Here is a 24,663-nt window from a genome sequence, read left to right as displayed (position 1 = left end):
GCTTGCTAGAGAGGTTAAAAGCAACAAAAAATGCTTTTATGGGTATGTCCGTAGCAAAAGGAAGAACAAAGAAACAGTGGGGTCACTCAGAGGAGAAGATGGTGAAATGCAAACAGGGGACATAGAAAGGGCTGAACTCCTCAATGCCTTCTTTGCCTCAGTCTTCTCTGATAAAGAAAACAATGCCCGACCTGAAGAATTTGGAGCAAATGATTCAGCAGAGGAAACACAGCCCAGAATAACTAAGGAGATAGTACAAGAATACTTGGCTAGTTTAGATGCATCCAAGAGTATTAAAAGAACTGGTAGATGTGATCTCAGAACCACTGGCAGTCATCTTTGAGAATTCCTGGAGAACAGGCGAAGTCCCGGCAGACTGGAGGAGGGCAAATGTTGTCCCTATTTTCAAAAGGGGGGAAAGAGAGGACCCAAATAATTATCGCCTAGTCAGTCTGACATCAATACCAGGGAAGATTCTGGAGCAGATCATTAAGCAAACGGTCTGTGAGCACCTAGAAAGGAATGCTGTGATCACCAATAGTCAGCATGGATTTCTGAGAAATAAGTCATGTCAGACTAACCTGATCTCGTTTTTTGACAGAATTACAAGCCTGGTAGATGAAGGGAACGCAGTGGATGTAGCCTACCTTGATTTCAGCAAGGCATTCGACAAGGTGCCCCATGATATTCTTGTAAAGAAGCTGGTAAAATGACTATGCTACCACTCAGTGGATTTATAACTGGCTGACTGACCGAACTCAAAGGGTGCTCATCAATGGTTCCTCTTCATCCTGGAGAAGAGTGACTAGTGGGGTGCCACAGGGTTCTGTCTTGGGCCCGGTCTTATTCAACATCTTTATCAACGACTTGGATGATGGACTCAAGGGCATCCTGATCAAATTTGCAGATGACACCAAACTGGGAGGGGTGGCTAACACCCCAGAGGACAGGATCACACTTCAAAACGACCTTGACAGATTAGAGAACTGGGCCAAAACAAACAAGATGAACTTTAACAGGGAGAAATGTAAAGTATTGCACTTGGGCAAAAAAAAATGAGAGGCACATATACAAGATGGGTGACACCTGGCTTGAGAGCAGTACATGTGAAAAGGATCCAGGAGTCTTGGTTGACCACAAACTTGACATGAGCCAACAGTGTGACGCGGCAGCTAAAAAAGCCAATGCAATTCTGGGCTGCATCAATAGAAGTATAGCATCTAGATCAAGGGAAGTAATAGTGCCACTGTATTCTGCTCTGGTCAAACCTGACCTGGAGTACTGTGTCCAGTTCTGGGCACCACAGTTCAAGAAGGACACTGACAAACTGGAACGTGTCCAGAGGAGGGCAACCAAAATGGTCAAAGGCCTGGAAACGATGCCTTATGAGGAACGGCTAAGGGAGCTGGGCATGTTTAGCCTGGAGAAGAGGAGGTTAAGGGGTGATATGATAGCCAAGTTCAAATATATAAAAGGATGCCACATAGAGGAGGGAGAAAGGTTGTTTTCTGCTGCTCCAGAGAAGCGGACACGGAGCAATGGATCCAAACTACAAGAAAAAAGATTCCACCTAAACATTAGGAAGAACTTCCTGACAGTAAGAGCTGTTCGACAGTGGAATTTGCTGCCAAGGAGTGTGGTGGAGTCTCCTTCTTTGGAGGTCGTTAAGTAGAGGCTTGACAACCATATGTCAGGAGTGCTCTGATGGTGTTTCCTGCTTGGCAGGGGGTTGGACTCGATGGCCCTTTGTGGTCTATTCCAACTCTATGATTCTATGATTCTATGTGTCACTATCACCAGTGTATTATTTCTCTCCAATTTCCTTCTTACGTCAAATCCACAAAATGGGCAGGGAAGGGAAAAGCAAATATTGGGAGCTGCAAACAACTCCTTACATTCCCCAGGAGAACGATCAAGATTTTAAAACCAAGAGAAAACTTCTATCAATTGCCAGGTATATGAAAGCATTAGCAATCCAGAGCTGCATATACAAAATAATGCCCTTACCTTCTGTCTTAACTGATTTTTAAAACTATTAATCCCTTGGTTATCTACTCATGATCTATTATGTGCTTTACTGAGAAGTATTCTTTGAAAGGTGCAAAAAATATGTCCATTTATTCTTCTTTGACAAACATACAAGTGGTATCAATAGGATGGTCAAAGGGCAATTAATTCATATTACTTTATATGTTCATACCCAGAAGAATTGCCTTGGACAAAACAGAACTTTGCTCTCAGTTACAGAAATTCATTCATTGTACTATAAATAACTTGAGCATTGTTGCTAAACCAAAATGTGATTTATTACTGGAGAGACATGAAAATATACTGCTTGTATTTACATAAGGAACAGTGCCTAATGAAAAACAAGAATAGTAAAATGTGGCCTAAACATATGAATGCGTGCTTCAATCACAACCTTTCTTTAAAAATCTACTTAGACTGCATAGCGTGTAGGAAATTTGACTATTCCTCCTTACAATGAATTATAGTGCTTACTTTCAATAGAAAAATCTTATAATTCTGTTTTAATTCATGTCAATATTACACATTTATACAAGAATGGCAACTAGTCGTGAAGCAAACTTTGTATCACATGCACATACATATACATACACACACAATTTGAAGGAAGAATGAATTTGAGGAAATATACAAGTAGATTGTGAGATTAACTATACAATTAGATTAAAGATCACTGGTGTTCAGATGGTACAATCCTGCAGGAGTCCTATTTGGAATGGGTGGTCAAATCAAACTCCTGCACCTAGCAGGATTGAACCCTCTTGCTTTGGGGTGGGGAGAGACACAGCATTTGCTACCCCCACCATCTGAAAGGCTGTTCCTAGACAGTTAAACCGCGTATTAAGTTTTCAGAGGCAGAATTCAAGTTTTCAGAATTTCTTTCTAATGCCTTGCTCCACACCTTAAACCAAGTAGGTACAGTCTTCAACACAGATTATTCTTAACAGTCAAGCCATTATGTGTGCAATCTTAGTGCTCTTTCACTCAGCTGCAGTTTCTCATTTTATAATTTCTAAAATTTTGGCCCAGATCCCATTAACGATTTTCTGTTTGCAGCAGCCTTTTAATGTTTTAGAATAATAATAATAATAATAATAATAATAATAATAATAATAATATTTTTTTATTTATACCCCGCCCTCCCCAGCCAAGGCCGGGCTCAGAGCGGCTTACAAGCAATAATAAAAACAAGATGAATGATTACAACTTAAAAACAAAAATAAAATACAACATTAAAATAATGGAACATTAAAATATTAAAATGTAGCCTCATTGTAGGAGAAGGAAAAGAAAAAAAGAAAATGGGGGGGAGGGAATCAAATTGGCTCCAAGCCAAAGGCCAGGCGGAACAACTCTGTCTTACAGGCCCTGCGGAAAGAAATCAGATCCTGCAGGGCCCTGGTCTCATGAGACAGAGCGTTCCACCAAGTTGGGGCCAGTGCTGAAAAGGCCCTGGCTCTGGTTGAAGCCAATCTAACTTCCTTAGGGCCTGGGACCACTAGGGTGTTGTTATTTATGGACCTTGAGGCTCTCCGTGGGGCATACCAGGCGAGGCGGTCCCGTAGGTACGAGGGTCCTAGGTCGTGAAGGGCTTTAAAGGTCAAAAGCAGCACCTTAAATCTGACCCTGTACTCCACCGGGAGCCAGTGCAGCTTGTAAAGCACTGGATGAATATGCTCCTATGGCAGAGACCCCGTGAGGAGCCTCGCTGCAGCATTCTGTACCCGCTGGAGTTTCTGGGACAGCTTCAAGGGCAGCCCCGCATAGAGCGAATTACAGTAGTCAAGCCTGGAGATGACTGTCGCATGGATCACTGTGGCCAGGTCGGGGCGGGAAAGGTAAGGGACCAACTGCTTGATGCGGCGAAGGTGGAAAAATGCTTGTTGTAGAACAAGTATCTTTTTTTCTCCTTGAAACTATTCTCATCCGAGATGGGGAAAACATTAGCCAGAAAATATGTGCAATACATGTTCAGAAGCAGAACCAATAGCTTAAACCGAACTGTCATTTTAAAAAAACCCTGCAAAAAAAGCTTACATTCAAACATGATGAAACAGACACCGTGAAATGCACCATACAGTCAAACTTCCAGTACAGCTAGAATGCCTTTCTGATATAAAAGCTCAGAGCTGTATCAGGATCTCTCTCGCAGCTTTCCAAGCAGTTCCCTCCTTCCTACATCTCAAGGGGCTTCCCCACTTATTGAAAATTGAGAAACGTTGTCTTTTCTTTTACCCTTTGCACTTTCAAGATGTTTATAATCTCACTCATAGCCTTCAAAATCCTTTAGGGGCAAGAACTGTTATGAGAACAATTAGAACAAACAAACAGAGCAAATTGGTGGCTAAACAATGTGTGTGGAAGTGTATGAGTAAGGTCTCATTTTGCCCTTGTCGCTACAGAGAAGCACTTAGGCTTGCTGAAGCTCCCAGGCGTAACTACTTGCAACAACTATAGCCCTTCCCTTCATTTTGCTCATTCAGTGAAGGAAGCTGCAGACAAAATCAGGAATTCCAACACCTCTCAAAGGCAAGTATAACAATACCGTAAAGTTGGGCACAGCAGGGAACCTGAAAGGCATCAGTAAAGGTGCAAGTGTTGCGAGCAACTCTCTATCAAACTGGGGGTGAAAGGTGAGTGAAAAGTCTCCTCACACAATGTTGGAGAACCACCCATAGGGATGAAATATGCCATCCCAAATCAGACCATTGGTTCACCTAGCTCAGTACTGTTCACACCAACCGGCAGTGACTCTCCAGGGTTTCAGGCAGCTGCCTTTCCCAGTTCTACCTGGAGATGTCAAGGACCGAACCTGGAACCCTTCACAAGCTAAGCATGTGCTCTACTGTCCTCCTCGTTGGCGTAGATATCGCCAACTTCATGTTGACAAAGTGTTTGCTATTGAAAACCTCAAGTCCCATGACTTGATGGATGTGGACACTGAGGAACTGCAGCAGGAGTTCAAACAGTGCTCAGAGCCCCCAGTGACACAATGGTGCATCTTGGTGCATCTTGCTGTTAACCAGAAGGGTGGTAGTTTGAGCCAAACCAGGGGTTGTTGTGGACACTGCAGGGGGTTGGACTAGATGGCTCTTGGGGTCTCTTCCAACTCTACAATTCTATGATTATATGAACTGTTGGAATTGAGCTGCTTTTTATAAGCACGGTACATCATCTCCATCTATTTTTAGTGATCGCAGGATTGTTGTCCTCATATGTATGAAGTGTATATATGTGGCCTTTCATAACTTGAGTTCAGCTTGTGACGTCTGAGAAGGTGTATTTCATCTCCCTTCACTGTACGATGCACAGTAGTTTAGTGCACAAGGCAGTGTTTGCAACAGCTCTGTATGGATTCGTTTTTATACCTTTGTTATTTGTTGAAGACCTCATGCAATGTTAAACAAATCATCTGGAGACAGCTTTCTAAGACCTTCTTAATGAAATTCAGTGGTTCCTTACTAGCAACAGAGAAGGAGTCTGTTTTAATTGTATTTATACATGGTATTTGGTGGTTTCAACCTGATCAACCTTTGCTTACTTCAGTCCACTTCTTCCATTAAGCACTGGCTTATACCTTAGCCTTTTTCTTAGTTAATTTCTCTTCCCCCCCAACAAAAAAGCAAACAATATGCAAAATTATATGCAAAGATACAGTTAATACATGTGATAAAGTCAAACTCCACGTGGCACTGTAGTCTGCTGAATAGTTTTATACTATAGATAACACAACTTTTTTACACAGTGATATGCATTGCTGTATGTACTGGTTTATGTGCTGATTAAATTAGGAAACTTGAGAATGTATATGTATGTAATATGATAGGGGGTTAGCAGGGGAGGTGCACCGTGCTTCCCTTTGGGTGGGTCTCCCTCATGGATCTTGGCAATCTGATGTCTGCACAAAAGCTCAGCTGGATAGGGTTGCTGCTGGGCCACAGCACCCCAGGTTGCCTATGGGGCTCATCCGATTGGCCTGTGCTAGTGGACCTGGCAACTGGGCAGGACTGGAACATCAGCCAACTGGAGTGCTGCTCAACGACAGGATCCCTGCTCTATGCCACACTATTCTTACTGCTCCAAAACCAAAATAAAGTTGTCCCTTGAGTGGATTATTGCTTCTAGACCCTGCACCCTGAGTGCACTAAATTCCACCCAGCTCCTTATTCCTTATGCTTTTTAGAAAAATCATACCATCAGTGAACGATACTCCGGTTTTGCTCATGGTTAAGAATTCTCAAAATGGATAGATCGAACCACCACTGAGCTGTGCAGAAATCATTTTGTAATGGTGAAAGCCTTTGCCAAACTTTCAAACAATTTTGTTGCTGCTGTACTACTTGGGTATTTATGCTGATTTGTCTGCTTATTTGCATTGGATGTCATATTTTAAATATACATTCTTATTTATTCAGTATGTCGGTGTTCATTTTAATGCACGCATCTAGGTTTATCACCACCACATATTTTTCTTTGTGACTTTTAGGTAATGGCCCTCCTTCTTTTGAATGTCTGTGTTTGCAAGCTGCATGTAATAACCAACACAGGAAAATGAAGTTGTTTTTATACTCCATTAATGTTCCAAATTTATAATGCACTTATTTTTAATGGACTGAAAAGTTTAGCTTTACTGTTGCAACATTTTATTTTGAAAGGAATGATTCAGTTGCAGCTCTAATTTAGAAATTATAGATAAACATATATCCTCACCTCCAAGGCAGCCAACAAAGGAAAGCAGGAACATCTGTTTCCATAGTAACAACATCTTCAGCTGCCAAAAGTTAGAAGTTCTTGTCCAGCCTCAAATGAACAGTGCACTTAAGTCTTCCACACAGAACCTTTAATCTGTTAAAACAACATGAATACACAAATAATTTAATTATAGGATTCACCACATGAAAAGCATGTTATCTGTCACATGAACTTTTTAATGGAAGGAAGATTGATGCTCCCTCATGGGCGTAAAAAATTATTCACTCTTCAATTCAGGCATGGTAAAAAAACTATACTTAGAATTAGAGAATTACACACTGTGCCAGCTAGCAATCAAGTAATCTTCTTTCTTTGGGAGTGCTGTTCTTGCTGTGGTTTCAATAAGCAGTGTTGGTGTGTTCCAAAATCTACTTTATCTTGCCAGTGTCAAAGGACCACCTGAGAGGAGTCTCATCTTAAATGTGGGAAATGGTAGACATAGAGGTTATTCCAGGCAGTTCCAACTGGACCCAGAAGGAGTTCAAACAAGACCCAAAGGTGCATGCAGAAGGTATCAGGTTCAATCCCTGGAATCTCCAGGTTGGTCTGGGAAGGCCCCCTGCCTGAAAGACTGGAAAGCCTCTACCAGTCAATGTAGGCAATAACTGAGCTAGATGGATTAATGTCTCTAATTTAGAATAAGGTTATTTCCTATGATCCTAACATAATATTATATTAATTACTATATCTGCACTGGAATTCCAGTGACCTGGATAGCATCTCTGACTACAAAAGGAAAATAATCTAAATGTGTATGCAAATTCATTCTCAAATTTAGAAAAACAAATAAATGAATAATTGCCGTAAAGCAATACTCTCAAGCACAGCAATGGACATTAAACAAATACCAGAATTCTAAAGTGCACACAGTAATCCCATCAACAGACCTACTCAAGCTTTCTTAAACCTTAGACCGAACTCCACAGAGAAATCACATGCTTTACAACTACAGCTCCTTCACAGATAATAGCCACAGCTCTTTCACCCATAGGCACATGGTAGATTTCCTCAATGTTCATATGTATTTGTGGGTTTTCATCTGCTTGATTTGCTTCTTCTTTCCTCTCCTCAGACATTTTGAAATGTACCTCACCTTCGCTCGCTCCATCCAGCCCCTAACAGATGAAAGCATCTTTCCTATTTCTCCACCAGCAGGAACCATCAATGGTATTACTAAATTCTGCCTGGTGACACAATCTGGATATACAATAAAGAGCATATGAAAGGCAGCCAGGAAACAAGTCTTCCTCCTGGTACTTATGCAGCTCAGCATTATAAGAATTACAGTATCTTCATTTGGAGATCAAAACAGGCTTTCTTTAAAAAAACAACCCAAAAACTAATGTTGCCATGTTAGCCCAACAAATTTCCATGAACCTTAATGCCTGGCTACAGTACAGGGGTGAAAATATGCCATTTCCTTTATATTTCATACCTGAGGCTAGTTTAAATGATTAGGTTTATTCAAAGAAACAACTATGTTAAAAACCAGTTGTGTTAGCCAAATTGCAGTGTTCTGTAAGAACTGGCTAATGTGCCTAATATATTTGACACTTCCATGACTTTCGTTGCATTACAAAAAATACCAATATGAGATTTTTTAAATATGTATGTATGTATTGGATGTCTGTGGGCTGAAGAGAAATAAATTTGTGGACTGTTAAGTCCCAACAGTTCTCACCGCCTTTCACATCTTTTAATCCACTACAAACTGATGCTTTTGTGCACTGGAAATCTCAACAGTCATATAAACTTCTCAGTGAAAGTCATTAAACAAAGGGGAAAGCCACATCCAGGGAAAATGCAGAGAGCATTGTTAGTTTTAATTGTACTCAAATGTCGGGGTTTAAAAGGGGTGCATGTGGAAATTTGCTAAGGCTTTAAGGCAGCACTCCCCTGTTGCAGAATTCTTGCATCTTATCTTAGAAAAAGAGCCACAATGTGAATTTGAGTTGGAGTATTAATAATCTTGCCATTTAAACTCAGTCAGGTACAGTACTTTTGCGGGGTTGTTGTTTTTTTTAAAAAAAGGCAAAGCTTGTATTGCTGTTTCATTTGTATAACTGAGTCTGCTCTATAATACCTTAGAGGGAAACAAAAAATTCATCATTATTCAATTACTCGTTGAAGAAACAGGAGTATTATCACCATGACACAGAGGTCACAAGTGCACGAAGAGATTATATTACAAAAGTAATGAAAAATTATGTTTCCAATTATATTCTGGCATGATTATTCAGCTCGTGAAAATATAGGTGTTTGCCTCAGACTATTCAATGATACTGTTTGAGGTCGCTGAACTTTTCAAAGTGAAATATATTTCATATATTCTATAAAGCAGATTACCAGCTTTTAAAATGCAGAAAATAAATGTCTTAGGATTCTCCCCAAGCATTTATCTCAGCATCAAATTGTACAGCAATTACACAGTATATACTAGGACATTTCCTAAAATTTACATGGGTTGCAATCTTTAACCAATATCTGAACTCTTTCAGATGCTTTGAAATGCACTGTCATCCACAGTCTCACCCAAAAAACTGAAATTATTTTATATATTTCTAAAATTAATGTCCTGAATGCTAGCTGATAGCAGCTTACAAAAGTCATTAATACATACATACATACATACGGTAAAATAACCAAATTATTGACACAGAATCAGGATTACACATTAGGTTGGACATAGACATTAAAACTGATCTTTAGAATTGTACCCAAACTCTAAAACTACAGAAGTATGGATTTTTCTTTCTGCGTCTCACTTCATTCTAAGGCAACTCACTTCGTTGGCCAACACTCTAAAACTACAGCTGATGGCAAATATGCATAGATGGTCGATAAGTTTTCATTCATTCATTTATTTAATAAAATTTATACACCCCTTGATTGCAACCCCCCCCTCAAAGCAGTTTACAAAAGATAAAACAGCAAAATCAATAAAAAATTACAACCATACAGGAAAACACGCAAAAGGTATGCTACTAAAACAGAATCTCAACCTTCTAAGCGTCTGGGTAGGCTTGTCTAAACAGGAATGTTTTTAGCAGGTACAGTGAAGGCATCTGCTTGATCTCAACAGGCAGAGAGTTCTAAAGTGCAGGTGCTGCCACACTAAATGACTGAGTTCTTACAAAAGTGGAACGGGTATAATGTGGCATCTGTAGAACTGCCAATTCTGCTGTTCTAAGCAGTTGAGTGATTTTACTTTCTTGGGCTCCATGATCACTGCAGGTGGTGACAGCAGTCACAAAATTAAAAGACGCCTGCTTCTTGGGAGAAAAGTGACAACAAACTTAGACAACATCTTAAAAAGCGGAGACATGACCTTGCCGACAAAGGTCCGTATAGTTACAGCTATGGTTTTCCCAGTAGTGATGTATGAAAGTGAGAACTGGACCATAAAGAAGGCTCATCGCCGAAGAATTGATGCTTTTGAATTATGGTGCTGGAGGAGACTCTTGAGAGTCCCATGGACTGCAAGAAGATCAAACCTCTCCATTCTGAAGGAAATCAGCCCTGAGTGCTCACTGGAAGGACAGATCCTGAAGCTGAGACTCCAATACTTTGGCCACCTCGTGAGAAGAGAAGACTCCCTGGAAAAGACCCTGATGTTGGGAAAGATGGATGGCACAAGGAGAAGGCGACGCGACAGAGGACGAGATGGTTGGACAGTGTTCTCGAAGCTACCAGCATGAGTTTGACCAAACTGTGGGAGGCAGTGGAAGACAGAAGTGCCTGGCGTGCTCTGGTCCATGGGGTCATGAAGTGTCGGACATGACTAAATGACTAAACAACAACAAGCAGTTGAGTGGGCACATTTAGGGCAAGGCAATCTCAAGGGTAAATTTGTAGGTTCATTAGGACTTAAATAACAAAACAAACAAACTGGAAACTGATTTGGAATTATGGAAAACTGAACTTAGGAAAACTAGACTTAAGAGTGGGGGGGGGGAAGAAACTGTGAAAAAACAATAGCTTCAGATACAGAGCAAAACCGACAAAGTCTTTAAGAAGAGCCCCATAACCTGAGGTACCACTGTACTAATAATGCCTCCATCCCATCAATTTATCAATCTTCAAGCAATCCATTGCCAAGTCCAAACACTGATTCAGCACTAGCATAGCCTCACCTGACTCAGATAATGAAGAGAATAGAGTTCAGCGTCATCAGCATACTGATGGTACCCGTTCTACAAACCCTCAAGTGAACTCACTCAAAAGCTTCAGTAAGATCAGCAGAGAGGAACCTCAAACCCTGCTGGCAACCAGAACTCTCCCCATGTCACGAACCTAACCTCAAGTATGATAGCCTGGCTGAGGTATGCCCTTGAACTCTGATTACGCCTCTTTCTGGATGGAGGACAGAGTAGGGTATGTGAGTGTGTGTAGTCTACAAAGCTAAAGTATGCATTCATTGTTCCACCCACTTTTGCTTCTGGCCCCACCCATCACTGGCATGTGGTCCTTGGAAGATCACCCAGAAGAGCATGTGGCTGAAAAAGGTTCCTTAGCCTGAAAGAAATGTTAGAAAGCAAAGGAGTTAAAACAGAACCTAGATGGGTGCCATCGTATGGGTAGAATGGAGTTGAGCAGAACCCATCACTGGTATGTTCTTCAACCAACTCTGCAAACCCACAATATCTTTATGCCTTCTTCCGCCTAGAAACAGATCTTTCTGCAAATCACAATGCAAACCTCCCCTGTCTTGATATCTTGATCTTGACAAGAAGTGAGGTTTTTTTTATCGGTTCCACTAAAAAATACAAACAATTCTAACATATTACACATGTAATATTATATGCATATACACTCTTAAATGAGCAGCACAGAAATAGATACATACGTAGATACTTATTTTTGCGCATCATCTTGCATATTGATTGCATATAAGGAATTACGATGCACACAAAGAAACATGACGCATGAGTGGTTCGGACATAAGGAGGCACTCAGTGCAACAGATGGCCTGATGCAGGCAAAACCTGACTGATTCAAAACTGCCAGATTCTGTGTAGAAATCCATTCAAAACAAATTCATCCTCTGCCCATGCTGCCCACAATCCACAGAGATAGCCCAGTAGGATACCATGGTCAATGGTATCAAAACTGCAGAGACACGCTTCTCCGTCTTTGTCCAGACATATGTCATTCATGAGGGCAACCAAGGCTGTTTCATTGCCAAACCCAAGCCCAAACCTACCGTAATTTGAAAAGAGTCTGGACTAAATCATCTGTTTTCATCAAGAACGCCCCAAACTGGACGACCACCACCCTATCATGCTGTTGGTACGGGACAGGCTAATTCAAGTGTCACTCTAAAAATAAAAGCAAATGCATTTAAACATGTAGCTTAGTTGGTAGAGCATGAGACTCTTAATCTCAGGGGTGTGGGTGAGCTCCAAGTTGGGCAAAATATTCCTGCATTGTAGGGGGGTGGACTAGATGACCCACGTGTTCCCTTCCAATTCTACAACTCCATTAATCTATGCTATGGAAATGCCCCAGGCCAAAAACACCACCACCCTGTAAATTTGTTTAGTCTTATTGATGCAGCCTGGAATCCACAGGAACTCTTCACTGTTGAAGGTTTCTGTTTTGTCCAGACATGTTATTACAGAACTGTCAAGACAAAACCTCTTCAATCCTCCATGGGACTTATCCTATAACATTATTGTCCAGCTATTATTCTGGCACTGTCCTTGAGGGAGAACATTATCTGTCTTTTTTTCTTTCTTTTTACAAATAGTAGTAGTGGCAGAACTGAGGTTTACATGTTACTTCTGGGTACTTTTGCCCATAGAGACCCAGAGTTCAATATGCTTGGAGAAATCTCTCTTGTGCTCCCATCCTCTTTCCTAATCCATCTTCCTTCTCTCCTAATGCCTGTTTGAGCAGACAGCATTGCAATTTCTTTTGAAATTGGTATTTTCAATAGCTAGATGACATCTGCACTCTGACATATATATTTTAGACATGGCCATTGTTTAAATAACTATTTTAAAGGAGCCAGGAGCTTTTAACACAATGGATGATGCAGCCCATTTTAAAGTTAACAAAAAAAAAAGTATACACATTTAAAGTGCAATCCCTAACCATGTCTACTCAGAAGTCCTATTGAACGGGGGGGGGGGGGAGTTCAAAAAACAATCACCAGGATTAACAAAGGACTGGAGCAACCCATCAGTAAAGGATATAATAGAATGTATGTGCAATGTGGAGAAACTAGAAAAAGAGAGAATTTATTATGCCTCTCTTTTAATGTGAGAAACAATGAAGCCAAGTGGTAGAAGACTCTTGATAGACAAGAGGAAGTACTTATTTATACAGTTCATAATGTGAGTCTTTACAAGATGAGATGATTTTATAAGGGGGGTAGACAAATTCATGGATAATACGGCTGAAGAAGGCTATTATATCCATGTCCTTCCTGTGAGAATCCTATAGGCATCAGGCTGGCCATCATGGGAAATATGATGCTTTACAGGACAGGCATTTGGTCTAACCTAACAGGTCTTTTGGCACGTGCTTGGCACTGTGGGTTAAACCACAGAGCCTAGGACTTGCCGATCAGAAGGTCGGCGGTTCGAATCCCCATGACGGGGTGAGCTCCCATTGCTCGATCACAAGTCTTGCAAATGTCCAGTTTGGAAGGGTATGGTAATTATTGTCACCAATATCTAATCAATGTATTTGTGGGCAGGATGTGCTGTTAACATTTTAAAGTTTTGTGGGCTTGTTTGCAAGGCTGAAGACACACAGATCTGGACCCATAAGCCCCCACTTCCCGCTCCTTGTTCTCTTGTGACAACAAACTTCTTTAGGAGCAAAGGAAGCTGCCCTATAACAAGTCAGGCGATTGGTCCACATAGCTTGATACCGCTGATTGGCAGTGGCTCTCCAGGGGTTTCAGGCAGGAGTCTCCCAAAGTTCTCCCAAGAGATGCTACCTCTTCAACCTGGGACCTTTTGCATGCACTCCTACTGAGCTACAGATCCTCCTGTTTCAAAGAGAAGCCAAGTATGCAGAATTTTGGATGGGTGGCTCTTGCAAAAATCACAGGCACTTCTCCCTTGCTTTATTTTTATTTTTAAAGGAAGTCTAAAAATACAACAGACTAGATATTATTAAAAACAACAACAATCTGCCTGAAGCATAGGGAAAACCCTACAGCTGAGTTGGAAGCACTACAGGGACATATTTTCAGCCTTTGTCTTAATTAGAGGTGCAATCTGAAATGGAATTATCTTCACTGTGAAGCCTCTGACAGACTTGCTTTGTCTTCATCTCTAAAAGGTTATTGTCATAATTAAGTCTGGATTATGAAACCCAAATTACTGATTCCACGCTGAAAGTCAAAATCCACAATTACCAGTGAAATCGTGCTCATGTAATTACCAATTACACTATCTTGGTAAATTGTTTCATTTCACTCACAACAACAGGTATTTCTGCACCATTCTGCTAATCACCAAGACACAAAAATGCCTTTTCTTATCTTGAGAATCCCAGCTACTTGAGACTCTTTTACTGTTTAAATAACTGTTTCTGCTAAATTAATTTGTACTCACATAACGGCTTGATTTTAATCATCTATACTATTTTCTGTTTATAGAGACGTTCATGACTTGTTTTATGATTACATGCTAAAACGATCCACAAGCTCTCCCATTTACACATATATTTCCAAGACATCTGCAGCATCATTTCATTTTTATTTCCCTTTCATTTCAGCCACTAAATGAACTCTTCCTCAAAATTACTGGTGACTTCCTTGAACATTAATATGCTTGCTTTTGCCCAAGATTTTATAAAACCATAATATGCCTATCATTCCATATACAGCAGAAATTTAAATGTTGTTACATTTACCAGTCACCCAAGTGATAATTTTTTACTTTTGGGTTGTTGTTGTCGTTTAGTATTTTAGAACAAAACTAACTGCAGTGCAAAAAGTTTGTAAAGTTTATGTTGCTTCACTCTCTTTACCATAAATACCAAGTTGTTTCATTACACTCATAGCCCTCCACTACATATTATTGTTGAACTTCAAAATGATTATTAGATTTTTAGATGTCTGTGGCTTTCATTTTTTTAAAAAAGTACGGGGTGGGATTCAATCAAATTTTACTCAAAGTAGGTGAATTGACATTAATGAGCACGGCTAAGTCCCATTTATTTTAAGGGTATACTCTAAGTAAAACACAGTTGAATACCACCCAAAGTTGTGAGTTATCATGATGAAAGCACATCATGATAGTATTCCATGAATGCTCAGAAACAAGACAGCAAGATTTGCAAATAAGGCCTGTGGTTTGAGGACTGTGCCTTTATACATATTTTGGGTCTATGGAGGAGCTAGTTGCAAGCCACTTTATTAGGCAAATAAGTACTGTGTGTTCCTTGGGTTCAGTCCTGTAGTGTTGTGTTAACTGTCTTGGAGGATCTTGTTAAATATTGAGGATCTTGTTTAAGATGGAAAGGCGTACAAGTATTTTAATTAAGAAATACTTCCCCATAATTCCCACCATATGGGATTTGGCATACCAATTTTAGACTGTGAATAAGCTTTTATGTATTTATTAAAAACATGTGTCTCCCACCTCAAAAGAGGCACTGAAGTTGGCCTATTTCATTTATATACAAACATCAAAAAAGAACCAATATTGTTCTTTAGTTTATACAAACAACAAACTTACAAGAACCAACAAGTAGGAACCAGGTGATAAACTACAACAAACTAACAGAAGGAGAAGACCAGGCAAAAAGATCCAAATCTGGCCAAACACTATCTGAGCAACAGGCCAAACACCTACCAGAGCCAAAAAGTTTGAAGTTTGTCATGCAAGATACACCGGCTGAAATTCCATCTTCTACTTATCTTTTGCAATTCCCTCCTATAAAAGAGATTCATGACCTGGAGCATGGAAGGCAGATTAAGAGTATATGGGTAAAAACTGCAGAAGAAGGAAACAGCAGTGACTTTATTGTGGGTGTCTGCTATAGACCTCCAAGAAAGACAGAAGATTTTGATTATGTTTTTCCTAGAGCAGATTACCAAACATTCAGAGAGAGATATAGCAGTCCTGGGAGGCTTCAGCTACCCCCATATCTGCTGGAACTCAAACTCTGCCAAGATTGCATGGTCCAACAAATTCCTCCACTGCCTTGCTAACAATTTCATTTCCCAGAAGGTGGAAGAAGCAACAAGGGGGTCATTAACACGACCAAATCTGCAAAGTAAATGGAAATACATATTGAAAAGTAGTGCTGCTTTTCTGTGCTTTTAAAGCACATAATCTGCGATGGTATCATACAATTAACAGATCTTCTGGGAAATGGACCTTATAAAAGTGTTCTCCTGTTGTCCAAGTTCACTTCGACTAGAACAGCAATGTTTTCTTTTCTTTGCGTAAACCCATTATGAGAAAAGTTGAGAATGCCTTGTAAATTAATAGTTGTAAATTAATTCTATATCAATCCTATCTGGCTGCTATTCGCTGCCACTTTGTCTCTCTGGTGGTTACGGCAACATTTATATCTGCTTATGGCTTAATTCTCTTTCCTAGAGTGATTCCAGAGAATCCGGGATCACTTGTGAAATGATAACATCACAATTAACCAATTAGATTTGTGTATACAAATCTAATTGTGTATACAACATCAATGAGGGGAAAGAAGTCAATGATAATGAAGGCAATGCTTTCTGCTGGATGAACCAGCTAATTAGATCATCAATTGCTCTCTGCACCTTCATCCAGATTGCTGCAAAATCCTGTGGATTCCTTAAAAAGTGGGGGAGAGTGCTTTTCCTCACTTGTGAAAATTGTTGTGAAAAGCACCCCATCTTTTGGCCTAGCCCTAAAACTGCACCAACCTTTGAACCCTGGAGGCAAATATAACAAGAAAATAAGATAAATGTGTTACAGTAAATGCTTCTCTGTAAACAGTGCTAATATGCAAGTGTTGTATCCTGCTAAATTAAATACAGAAATATCATCAGTCGCTTACAAAAAACAGGCTGGTTTTGAGAAATACTGCATGCAGTATATGATGAAGGGTCAATGCTAATTGCATGCTAGGCAAAACAATGTTTGTGCCAGAAGAAACAGAGAAAGGACAAAGAAAGGAAGAGAATGCCAGGCACTTTGGCTCCTTGGAGGTCTCATTAGATCTTTGCACTTCATCTGTGCAACAGTATTGCTTACTAGAAAGCAGCCTTCGCAAGTAGAAGTTGCTGAGCTGCCTGTGGCCGATCCTATCCCAGGGAACCTCAATTAAGCTGAACAGTAAAGAAAAAGGAAGAAAAGAAATAGTAATAGAATATAGCCCTTAAAAAAAATTGTACTTGTTTGGGGGGGAAATTTTTTAATAAGGTTTGGTTATCATTTCAGAAAGATTAAGAATCATTTATTCTAACTTGGTATTCTAACTACTAAATCAGGGACTACTTCCCAGTCCTATGACTTTATCAGTTACCTATTGCCAATATGTTTGTTCCTCCCAATAGATATAATTCAGAATACTTCGGTGCCATTATAAACTGCCCTAGGCATCCATATGATACAAACAACATTAGATCGGTAGGCCTGCTCTTGAAAAAAACAGAATATTGGCTGTGCTTCTAGAAAAGCTACTAACGGCACATTGATCATTTTCAAATATAGTACATATATATTTCCTCTGAATGTCCTTATTTGCCAAGTAAGAGTAGTGATCATTCAGCTAGATAATGTGAGCAATAGTTTCTATATCATACTTTCCCACATTATGGCAGTTTTTCAAATTAATAAAATAACGTGTGATTTTAACTTGATTACTTGATTATGTCAGGACGGCGAGGGAACAGACTGTCCTCTGGTGAAGATCAAGTGACCCCATTACATATCCAAATCCAAAGACCACGTAGGGCAATCCCAATGCTTGATATTACATATCTTGGGTGATATTATTCCTGGACTTCAGTTACTGAATACCATACTCCTTATTTAGGCTATCAGTAAACCGCCCTGTGATCCTCAGGTGAAGGGCAGTATATAAATTTAATAAATGATAATAAAAATAATATCTACCCCACTGGGATTCTCGTTTTCTTAAAAGATCTTGCTCATACCGCATGAAGAATCCTACTGATATTCATTATATAGAAGTTCATTCATTGCCCTTCCCTCCGCACATTTGCAAACCTACTTCCCCACTGAGTGATTCTTTTCATTGAAAAAGAGTATTTGGTATTTGGAACAGTGATTCTTTTTTATACACCAACCTGGCTTCACGGGGTTAGCTAAAGCAATTTGTCAAGAGCTCATTCTTCTTCGTGATTTTAAAAGAAACTATATTATCCATAATATATGGATAATAATATTCTGTATTTTCTCAATGTGATTTCCCAAAAGGAATTTGGTCTTCTCTACCCATAAGTGACAAATCTCATTGTACTAAACACACATACCAAAAAAAATCATACAAGCCTGAATTGCAAGTGAGGCACTATTCAAAGGACTATTCCATTTTTAACTTCACAGTATGAAAATCAAAGGTGAGTTTATTCAAAATTCAAAAAAATGTGCAAGGGTTGTTCCTTCACCAGAACATTAATTTGAGCTCTTGCCTCTCAACTCCGTCAACTTCATTTCATCCCACAATGCCAAAAAATTAAACAGAAACTCCATGGGGTAGGAGTGTGTCGTTTTTGTTCATACTATAAAGCATGATACATGTTCAGCCAATCAAGTAGAAAGGAGATTTATTTTTACCATTTTTGTATTTTAAACATATAGTCAAGGGCCATATAGTTTTCTCTCTGCATTTTTTTTTAGCAAGAGCATTTTTGCCAGCATTTTTTTAAAACTTAAACTTTGAAAACTTCGGAACGGTGCTCCGAAGCCGGGCGGGGGGGGGGGAGGGAACACCTTCTGAAGGCGGGCGGGGGGCGAAAGTCTTTGCTCCCCCCTGCCTGCCTGTCCCGGAGGGCTTTTGAAGGCAGGCGGGGGGAGCAAAGACTTTCGCCCCCTGCCCGCCTTCAGAAGAGGTCCAGGACCTCTTCTGAAGGCTGGCGGGGGGCAAAAGTCTTTGTCCCCCCTGCCTGCCTTCCCAGGGGCTTTTAAATCGCCCCGGGCAGCGGAGAAGTCCTCCGCTGTCCCGGGGCGATTTTAAAATGCCGCCCGCCAGCATTTTAAGATCGCCCGGACAGCGGAGAAGTCCTCCGCTGTCCCGGGGTTTTTTAAAATGCTGGGGGTGGGAAGAAAAGCCCTTGTCCCCCCCCCCCCAGCCTTCAGAAGAGGTCCAGGGACAGACTGTCCCTGGACCTGGTCTGAAGGCGGTTTCCCTAGGAACGCATTAATTGATTTTCAATGCAAAAACTCGCAAGACGAAGAGACTTGCGGAACGAATTAATTTCGTCTTGCGAGGCACCACTGTATTACAAACGGTACCCGTTCCTCAGCAGCACAAACACAAGATGTGCACAAGAAGCCAGTGTGGTGTAGTGGTTAAGAGCAGTGGACTTGTAATCTGGTGAATGGGGTTCGCTTCCCCGCTCCTCCACATGCAGCTGCTGGGTGACCTTGGGCCAGTCACACTTCTCTGAAGTCTCTCAGCCTCACTCACCTCACAGAGTGTTTGTTGTGGGGGAGGAAGGGAAAGGAGAATGTTAGCCGCTTTGAGACTCCTTAGGGTAGGGATAAAGCGGGATATCAAATCCAAACTCTTCTTCTTCTTCTTGTGAAGATTTATTTGCAATTGCTTCTAACTTCTATGATTACAAAAAGGAGAGGGGAGGGAAAGATGCACATCACTATTCTTTGCCTGTCCATGAGTTACTTGCCAAAAACCAGAGTGTGTGGATAAAATCCATAGAATCAAATCTATGGTATAATGTAAAAAGATTAAATCCTTCCCCAGCCCCGAGGAGTGGGGTGGGGAATTACACACTTTTTCACTCAATGTAATTACATAAGATTACATGGAATATTAAATATGAGAGCTATGTGGAATGACCCAAATCTAAAGTGAAATATCAGAAACTTTATTGTACTTTATAATGCACTTCTTGTTTTAATTTTGCAGTCTCTGGCTTTTGGCTTACCCTAATCAGCACATTTTTTGGTTGTAAAGATTTTATTAATTTCAGGCTGATTGAGTTAAATAATGAAAAGTAACTTTTTAATGTAATTGCTTAAAATTGAGACCAAATTTTATGTTTAAATTAGCAATGTTTGAGAAAACTAGCAACCCTCATAGTTTAGTCTACCAAGGTAACACTTTGCCAAGGCCAAAAATTCTGTTGAGCTATGCCAACCCCTAAACATGAACTCATCTGCTGAGAATATTGGGTGGGTAGCGTTTCTGAAAATATAGCTGAAATTAATTTTGTGATGTTGTTTTTGCTTGCAAGAAACCAAGAGCTAAAATTGAAAACATCGAAACATACAACATATAAGCAATCTTCAGCTTATTAGACTAAGTCTGAAGATTCCACAATCTATTTCTTGACATAAATTACATTAGGGTAAAGGCCTCTTTCAGACAACAATCATCAATAAATACAATCAGATCTAGAACAAGCCTTATACCCTCATACTCCCTCCTCATATATCATCTGACTTTGTGGGAGGAGGGGATCATAGTTTCCCATACTGTCTGTGATATTATGGTTTAACTGCTGCTTACAAACCAGGATCTTGTAAGGAAGAGGTGCCAGGGAAAGGACAAGGAATGTATGAGAAGATGACAAGTCAAGGTTCATCTATTGAGATTATTACATCTGAACTGGGACAGAGGTCGCTAAGGAACAGAGTTTACACTCCCCCCCTTAAAATTCAAAGGAAGAAGCACTACAACTGGGGTAAGGCAACAAAGGGGTAATGTTAATCAAAACATGGGCTTCTGAATTGTGCCTGTAAACATTTTCTGAAAATATAAGAGAACCCAGTCATAATATTTCAAAGCTCAACTCAATCAAAAGAGCTCCCATCCGCCATACCGGGCAACCAACCGGAAGTCCACTGGGCTTGTCCACTCTTCTGCTTGTCCCATGTCTACAAAGCACGGGTCTAAGTGGGTTTCCCCTTGCCCCACTCCTTTCCCAGGGAAAACCCGCTCTTTGGTGATAAATTGGCACAAACGTCAATCCAGAGAAAAATTGAATTGCTGTTTGCTTCCAACTGAGCGCTAAAGAGTTGCTTTCCCTTGGGGAAAGCAGTGGGAGGAAGGGAAGTGGATAAGCCCTTGATTTTGCTCCTGGTCAATAGCCCACTGGTCTTTTGTGGCTACTAACATTAGATTACTTGTACCTACAATTAAGAGTTTGTCAGCCACCTAAGGAATCTTCATTCCCCTGATTTACTGTTTAAACCTCAGAAAACAAAACACTAAATAGCGGGTTGGGCAGAGAGACAGGACATGTACTGCTCTATAGATGGTGCCAGACAAAGACATGTTTGACAAGATCGCAGATTTTTCATTTTTGTTATGCAAGAGCTGGTTATTATGTGAAATGCTCATTTTGTCCCTTCTTAATGTAGCTGTTGGCTAACTCAAAAGTATTAAGTGGCAGCTGATGGCCTGGGGAAAATTAGAGATTTCAGCTACACATTTCTTTTTAAAATGGTGCAGCTAAGACAAAAAGGCTCTGATGATTTATAAAACCACAGGAAATGCTGCACAATATAAGGCTCATCTTCACAAAGTTAGCCATGTGGTGCGACAAAATCGCTACATTTCTGCACAACAAGGAAACAAAGGACACATTAAGACAACAATGATGTGTTATTAAGCATAGTCTTATTGCATCAAATCTTGATATGGAAAAGCCAGAGATGATAAATCACCAGTAAGCACAGTTGACAGATGACCACACACATATAGCAGTTGCCCTTGGCAAGCAGCAATCTCACATTACTAATAACCAACCTAAAATTTGTTGCTAGGGGTGGGGCAGTAATTCTCAGGTTGGCTTTGCCAGCTGACTGAATCCTAAAATACTTGCTGGGAAATGTCCTGACCAGGTGAAATCTCAAACAAGTGGCCCTGCTTTGTGCATGAAAAACACTGTTATCACCATCAAGGGGGGAAATAATGTGCTTACCTTTTTGTAACACGAGGGTGCTAAGTGGTATAAATTGCAGAATCAGACAAGAGAATACCTGCCTTTGCAGAAAAGCTGCAGGGAATTGGAATGACCCCTAAACCCCAAAAATCATGGTAGAAAAAGGCTTTCATGTGGTGGCTCAGTGGCAGAGTGTATGTTTCGTATGCGTAAGTTTCAACCTCCTGAAAACACAGCCATTCAGTGTAGACAGTAATGGGCTAGATGAGCCAGTGGTCTGATTTGCTGCTTCCAATGTAATATGCAACACGCAGATTACAACATGGATCCACAGAATACGGAAATATTTGAGGGGAAGGAAAATGAAACTCATTTCGGGCCAGCCAAATGCGTCTGAGGACTCTGTCAAATCCTAGCTTCATGGGAAGTAGAGGGTTTTCAGTGAACTTGGGTGTAAGAGAAGGAATCACAAACCATCATAAACATGTTATCAGAACAACCAACAGAAGGTACAAACAAACACGCTCATTCAAAGTAGCCTATCTTCTTTACGAAAAGTAACTTCTCCTTATTCATGGGTTTAAAAAATAAAGCACCAGGAGCCTCTCTTTTCACCAGTACATCAATTTTCAGACCATTCTTTCATTTAGTCACCAGTATGGATTTATCTTTTAATTGTAGAAGTATTAACAAAGCAAATGTTCTCAAGCACACTGCTGGTTAACTGTGTGGGAATCTAAGAGCAGAGACTGTAAAGTATTGGCTGCTGATAATTAAAAAAAAAATCAAGAAGTATAATAGCTTTAGACTTAAGTGCATCCATACATTAACCTTCTTATAAGGCATTTATAATGGATCTGCTAGTACAAGCACAAAGAATGAAACAAATATCTCATGCTGCATCAGTACAACTTTTAATTTTCAATGTCTATGTTCCTTCTCCTTTTACAACTTCAACATGGGGAAGAGAGCAAGAAGGCACTGGCATTCATGCAGTGCAATCCTATGCATGGTTACCTTTGAAATGACCTGAGCTGTAAAAATTGGCCCTTACAGCACAATTTGAATCCCAGTGCTTTTTCCTGATACTTTCCTTATCACAGAAAGTCCCAAATTTTTAGTGGAAGTTGGTTTGTTGCACAAAAACGCGGCATCAGCTGTAATTGTGAAACCTGAATTTGCCAGTATGCAATCCCACCCCCCCAAAAAAACCAGAAACAGGGCTCATCCACACCTTCAAAACTACTAAAAAATAAAATTCTAAAACATACGGTAATTCAGTACAGAGTTAACCAAGATTAAAACTAGTAAACTGGAGCCAGAGCTACCCTCTGAATGGAAGAGATTTTGCCTACTTAGGGCAAAGTCCTAGCATGAGAAAGAGAACCAAACTCCAGCTATGTGCCTCTCCTAGCGGCTCATATTTTGCAATCATATACTTTATTTTATTCATTTAAAGCATTTTAACCAGTTTTTTTTCAACCAACCTCCTTTGACTTTACTTTCCTTCAGTCCCGCTCTGAAGTCTAAGGTCTGCTAGCACCAGCTATTCCACAGACATCTGCAAAAGTATTTTGTGATGTCTCAAGACATGTGTTTGCCCACAGCACACCATGACTTCAAGGTTCTTCCACTGATATATCTCTGGATCCAACCCATTTATTTCAGTTGACTTAAACACACTTGATGATCTGTTGCTAACAAAGAAAACAAACGAATGTTGAAAATACACAAGTGGAAAAAGAGGTGTCTATATTCTTGTAAATAAAAGCCTTGAACATCCAAGCCTACAGAGGTGACAGAGCAACAGATAAAATGGAGCCCTGCTTGACCCCTTGCCATTCAGCATGCATTCAAGTACTTTATCAAGCTTTTATTGGAAATGGTAGGCCTCTACCCTCCACTCAGTCAAGGAAAGGAAGCTTGGAAATCTCATGATTTGCAACATAGAACACAACTACTATATAATATGACCATGGGACATCCAGAAATGTGAAACAATACAGCAACATAAGAACATGAAACATTCCCAAAATATAATTATAAACATAACTTAAGTATGTATACAAACTCAATGAGAGGTGTGAGCTTGCTTTTGCCAGGTAATCTCATTTATATTAGGTCTGATTTGAGACCCAATAATCTCTCGTCTCATCTCCTCATCAATAATAATAATAATAATAATAATAATAATAATAATATATTATTTAAACCCCGCCCATCTGGCTGGGTTTCCCCAGCCACTCTGGGCAGCTCCCAACCGAATATTAAAAACACAATACAGCATTAAACATTAAAAACTTCCCTAAACAGGGCTGCCTTCAGATGTCTTTTCAAACTAAGATAGTTGCTTATTGCCTTAACATCTGATGGGAAGGCGTTCCACAGGGCAGGTGCCACTACCGAGAAGGCCCTCTGCCTGGTTCCCTGTAACCTCACTTCTTGCAGTGAGGGAACTGCCAGAAGGCCCTCGGCGCTGGATCTCAGTGTCCGGGCTGAACGATGGGGGTGGTCTTTCTCTTTCCTGATCTTTCATATTTGCCAGGGTGGCACTTCCTGTTCTGCTTGAAGCAGCAAAACGGGACATGATGACCCTAAACAGGACTTACTTCTAGATACATGACTCTAGGATTGTAGACTATGCCACATTTAGAGGAACACATGTAGCAGTGCTGGTGAGGCCTTTAAGAGATTTGTCACTTAATTCACCACCACCCTTGTTATCTTCAAAGAGCCATTTCTTCAACATTCATTCCTATCAATCTAGCAATGCGCATTGTGATCCAAAACTTCACCATTAGTACTAGAGCTGGGCAAACTTCCCGAAGCTCCTC

At 40.3% G+C, this 24,663-nt stretch overlaps 1 protein-coding gene across 2 annotated transcripts in view; it reads right to left on the bottom strand.

The window, feature by feature from the left end:
- LOC309524629 (contactin-3-like) overlaps window positions 1-24,663 on the bottom strand; it is a 194,731-nt gene that overhangs the window by 144,256 nt on the left and 25,812 nt on the right. For both annotated transcript variants that reach the window (XM_082209411.1, XM_082209410.1), the window contains exon 2: window positions 6,739-6,873. In XM_082209411.1, the coding sequence (XP_082065537.1) occupies window positions 6,739-6,793 (55 nt within the window). In that variant the 5' untranslated portion in view covers window positions 6,794-6,873. The remainder of the gene's footprint in view (window positions 1-6,738; window positions 6,874-24,663) is intronic.

Source organism: Podarcis vaucheri (genome assembly GCF_965113315.1).
Source record: "Podarcis vaucheri genome assembly, chromosome: 2".
Classification (NCBI taxonomy): Eukaryota; Metazoa; Chordata; class Lepidosauria; order Squamata; family Lacertidae; genus Podarcis; species Podarcis vaucheri.
The sequence above is the reverse complement of the archived record's forward strand: the minus strand, read 5'-3'. Positions and strand labels throughout refer to the sequence as shown.